Source organism: Accipiter gentilis, chromosome 25, assembly GCF_929443795.1.
Source record: "Accipiter gentilis chromosome 25, bAccGen1.1, whole genome shotgun sequence".
Taxonomy (NCBI): domain Eukaryota; kingdom Metazoa; phylum Chordata; class Aves; order Accipitriformes; family Accipitridae; genus Astur; species Astur gentilis.
The window spans coordinates 12888330-12891692 of record NC_064904.1 but is presented as its reverse complement, the minus strand read 5'-3'; the positions used below and the strand labels follow the sequence as shown (position 1 = coordinate 12891692).

At 59.6% G+C, this 3363-nt stretch overlaps 1 protein-coding gene across 1 annotated transcript; it reads left to right on the top strand.

The window, feature by feature from the left end:
- Window positions 1-371: 371 nt before the first annotated feature.
- Window positions 372-1394, top strand: LOC126050442 (inositol 1,4,5-trisphosphate receptor-interacting protein-like 1). The gene has a single exon (XM_049828307.1). It carries the CDS (start codon window positions 372-374, stop codon window positions 1392-1394), a length of 1023 nt encoding a protein of 340 aa, XP_049684264.1.
- The last annotated feature ends 1969 nt before the right edge of the window (window positions 1395-3363 follow it).

The window sequence follows — 3363 nt, the reverse complement described above, 5'->3', positions numbered from 1 at the left end:
ACATCAGAGAGGCCGATTCACAATGGGGGGGGGGGGGGGTATAAAAGGCACCAGCCGGCAGCGCTGCGCCAGTACGAGCGGTGAGTGCGCAGGCGGGGGGAGGCTGGGCTGGACGAGGGCCGGGGCAGAAACGCGGGCCCCCGGGGGGGTGGGTTCTCAGCCTGCATCGAGGGCCCAGCTGCTGGCGGGAGCACCTCGGGCAGGGCACGGTGCCGCCGCCACCAGGGCTGGGCACAGGCCTTGCTGCCTCCCAGCTGCCTCGCCCCCTCTCCTACCTGCCCCCAGCTCCCTGCGGCTCCCGGCCCTGCTCCCCCCGACGCCAGCTCCCTCCCAGCCCCACTGAACCCCTTCTCTCCCTCCTCCTGCAGGCCATGGATGTGGCACTATTCTTCGCCAAGCTGGTGCGAATCATCCTCCAGAATGCTCAGCTGGTCGGTGAGGAGCTGGATGAGGCCACGCGCGAGCACATGCGGCAGCGTGAGGTGTACCTGGGCTGGAAGATGACGCAGATGCTGCAGGAGCTGGAGCAGGGGATGCAGGAGCAGAGCAGCTTTGCCTGGGGAACCCTGCTCTTCGCTGCCTTGCAGTGGTGGCAGTTCTGGGCCGTTGCTGGAGGCCTGCTCCTGCTCTTTGGGCTCTGCTGGCAGCTCTGGAAAAGGAGCTGTGAGCCAGGAAGCAGCAGCAAGCATGGCAGCTCCAGAAGCCTTGAGGAGGAAGAGGATGAGGAAGAAGGGGAAGAACCATTACATATGGACAGGTTTCGGAACAAGTACCTGTTGTGGCCACTGCCAAACAGGGTAAGAATATGCACGGTGGTGGAAGAGCTGGTGAACGACCTTCTCTGTGTCTGCCGAACCCTCTCTGGCAATGACTTCATGCCGCGGCTGCAGCCAGCTGTTGGGCTGGGCGGCTTCCAAGAAGGCCAGAGTGCCCATGAAGAAGACTTTATCTATTGCCTGATTGTGCCCCTGAAGCCACCCCCCGGGCACTCCTTCCACCTCGAGCTGGGCACCGAAGGGGAGATGCTGGCGAGAAACTGCTGCGTGCGTGTGGAACTGGAGTGCATGTGCACAAGGGAGCGCTGGCTGGGGGATGTGATCTGCTTCCTCCACCACCCTGAGGACAAGCTGATGAGCTGTCAGGAAGCCAGCCTCCTAGAAACCCTCTGCACCGGCTCGTACCTTGATGTGGAGAAAACTGCCTTCTGGCTCCAGGAGCTGATGACGGCAGCCTCCGTTGATGTGCCTTGGGCAGCCACAAGCAAGGTAACGGTGCTGCCCTCCACACGCTTCTGCAGGCTCAAGCTGACCAACACCTGCGAGATACCCCTCTCCATTGAGCTGATCTTGGCGGTGCAGCAAGGCAACTCAGACACGTTTGTGAGCATGGAGTAGGCAGAGGTCAGCGTTACCAGCAGGGTGAGGTGGCCAAAGAGAGAGTAAGCCAAAGAGAGAGCACAACATGACCAAAGAGGCCGCGCAAGGACGCTTGCGACAGAGACTGCATTACCACCTGGACGGTGACCACCCACCCTCTTCATGAAACTCCATTCCCTCTAGGACCTTTACCCTGCGCAAAGATGCCAATAAAACTTTCTTTTTATTAAAAGCTGCTCTATTGGGTTTGTGTGGCAAGGTTTTGGTAGCGGAGGGGGTTACAGGGGTGGCTTCTGTGAGAAGTTGCTAGAAGCTTCCCGCATGTCCCATGGGGCCAATGTCACCCAGCTCCAAGACAGACCCGCTGCTGGCCAAGGCTGAGCCAATTAGTGATAGTCATAGCGCCTTTGTGATAACATATTTAAGAAGGGAAAAAAAAGTTGTGGTGGGCGCAGAAACTGCAGTTGGAGAGAGGAGTGAGAGCACATAAGATAAACAACCCTGCAGACCCCCAGGTCAGTGAAGAAGGAGGGGGAGGAGGTGCCCCAGGCGCTGGAGCACAGATTCCCCTGCAGTCCGTGGGGAAGACCCTGGTGAGGCAGGCTGTCCCCCTGCAGCCCATGGAGGTCCATGGTGGAGCAGACATCCACCTGCAGCCCAGGGAGGACCCCACATCAGAGGAGGTGGGTGCCTGAAAGAGGCTGTGACCCCGTGGGAAGCCCATGCTGAAGCAGTGTGCTCCTGGCAGGACCTGTGGATCTGTGGAGAGAGGAGCCCACGGAGCAGGTTTTCTGGCAGGACTTGTGAACCTGTGGGGGACCCACGCTGGAGCAGTGTGCTTCTGAAAGACTGCACACCGTGGAAAGGACCCATGCTGGAGCAGTTCATGAAGAACTGCAGCCCGTGGGAAGGACCCACGTTGGAGAAGTTCATGGAGGACTGTCTCCCGTGGGTGGAACCCCACGCTGGAGCAGGGGAAGAGTGTGATGAGCCCTCCCCCTGTGGAAGATGAAGTGGCAGAAAATATCATGTGATGACCGTAAACCCCATCCCCACCCCCCTGTGCCGCTGGGGGGGTTGGTAGAGAAATCCAGGAGTGAAGTTGTGCCCGGGGAGAAGGGAGGGGTGGAGGGAAGGTGTTCTGAGATTTGGTTTCATTTCTTATTGCCTTACTCTGATTGATTTGTAATAAATTGAATTAATTTTCCCCAAACTGAGTCTGTTTTGCCCATGACGGTAATTGGTGAGTGATCTCTCCTGTCCTTATCTCAACCAACAAGCCCTTTGTTATATTTTCTCTCCCCTGTCCAACTGAGGAAGGGGAGTGATAGAACGGCTGTGGTGGGCACCTGGTATCCAGCCAGGGTCAACCCATCACACCAAAATAAAGCAGCACGCAAGCTCCCGTGAAGAAAATGAACTCTAGGCCAGCCTTCACCACTACGCCAGGGCAGCTGCAAGTCGCTGAGCCAGTGTGAGGCCCAAGGCTGGGGCTGGCCAGCAGGTGTGCCTGTGATGCGCTCCGGCACCTATGACATCAGAGGGAACGCGTCACAATGGCGGGGGGGTATAAAAGGCACCAGCCGGCAGCGCTGCGCCAGTACAGCCTGGGCGAGCGGTGAGTGCGCAGGCGGGGAGAGGCTGGGCTGGACGAGGGCCGGGTTCTCAGCCTGCATTGAGGGCCCAGCTGCTGGCGGGAGCACCTCGGGCAGGGCACGGTGCCGCCGCCACCAGGGCTGGGCGCAGGCCTTGCTGCCTCCCAGCTGCCTTGCCCCCTCTCCTGCCTGCCCCCAGCTCCTTGCGGCTCCCTCCCTCCCAGCCCCACTGAACCCCTTCTCTCCCTCCTCCTGCAGGCCATGGATGTGGCACTATTCTTCGCCAAGCTGGTGCGAATCATCCTCCAGAATGCTCAGCTGGTCGGTGAGGAGCTGGATGAGGCCACGCGCAAGCACATGCGGCAGCGTGAGGAGTACTTGAGCTGGAAGAT

What these genes read in the sequence shown, in the direction of transcription:
- LOC126050442 (XM_049828307.1), top strand. Translation starts at nt 372, where the DNA reads ATGGATGTGGCACTATTCTTCGCCAAGCTGGTGCGAATCATCCTCCAG.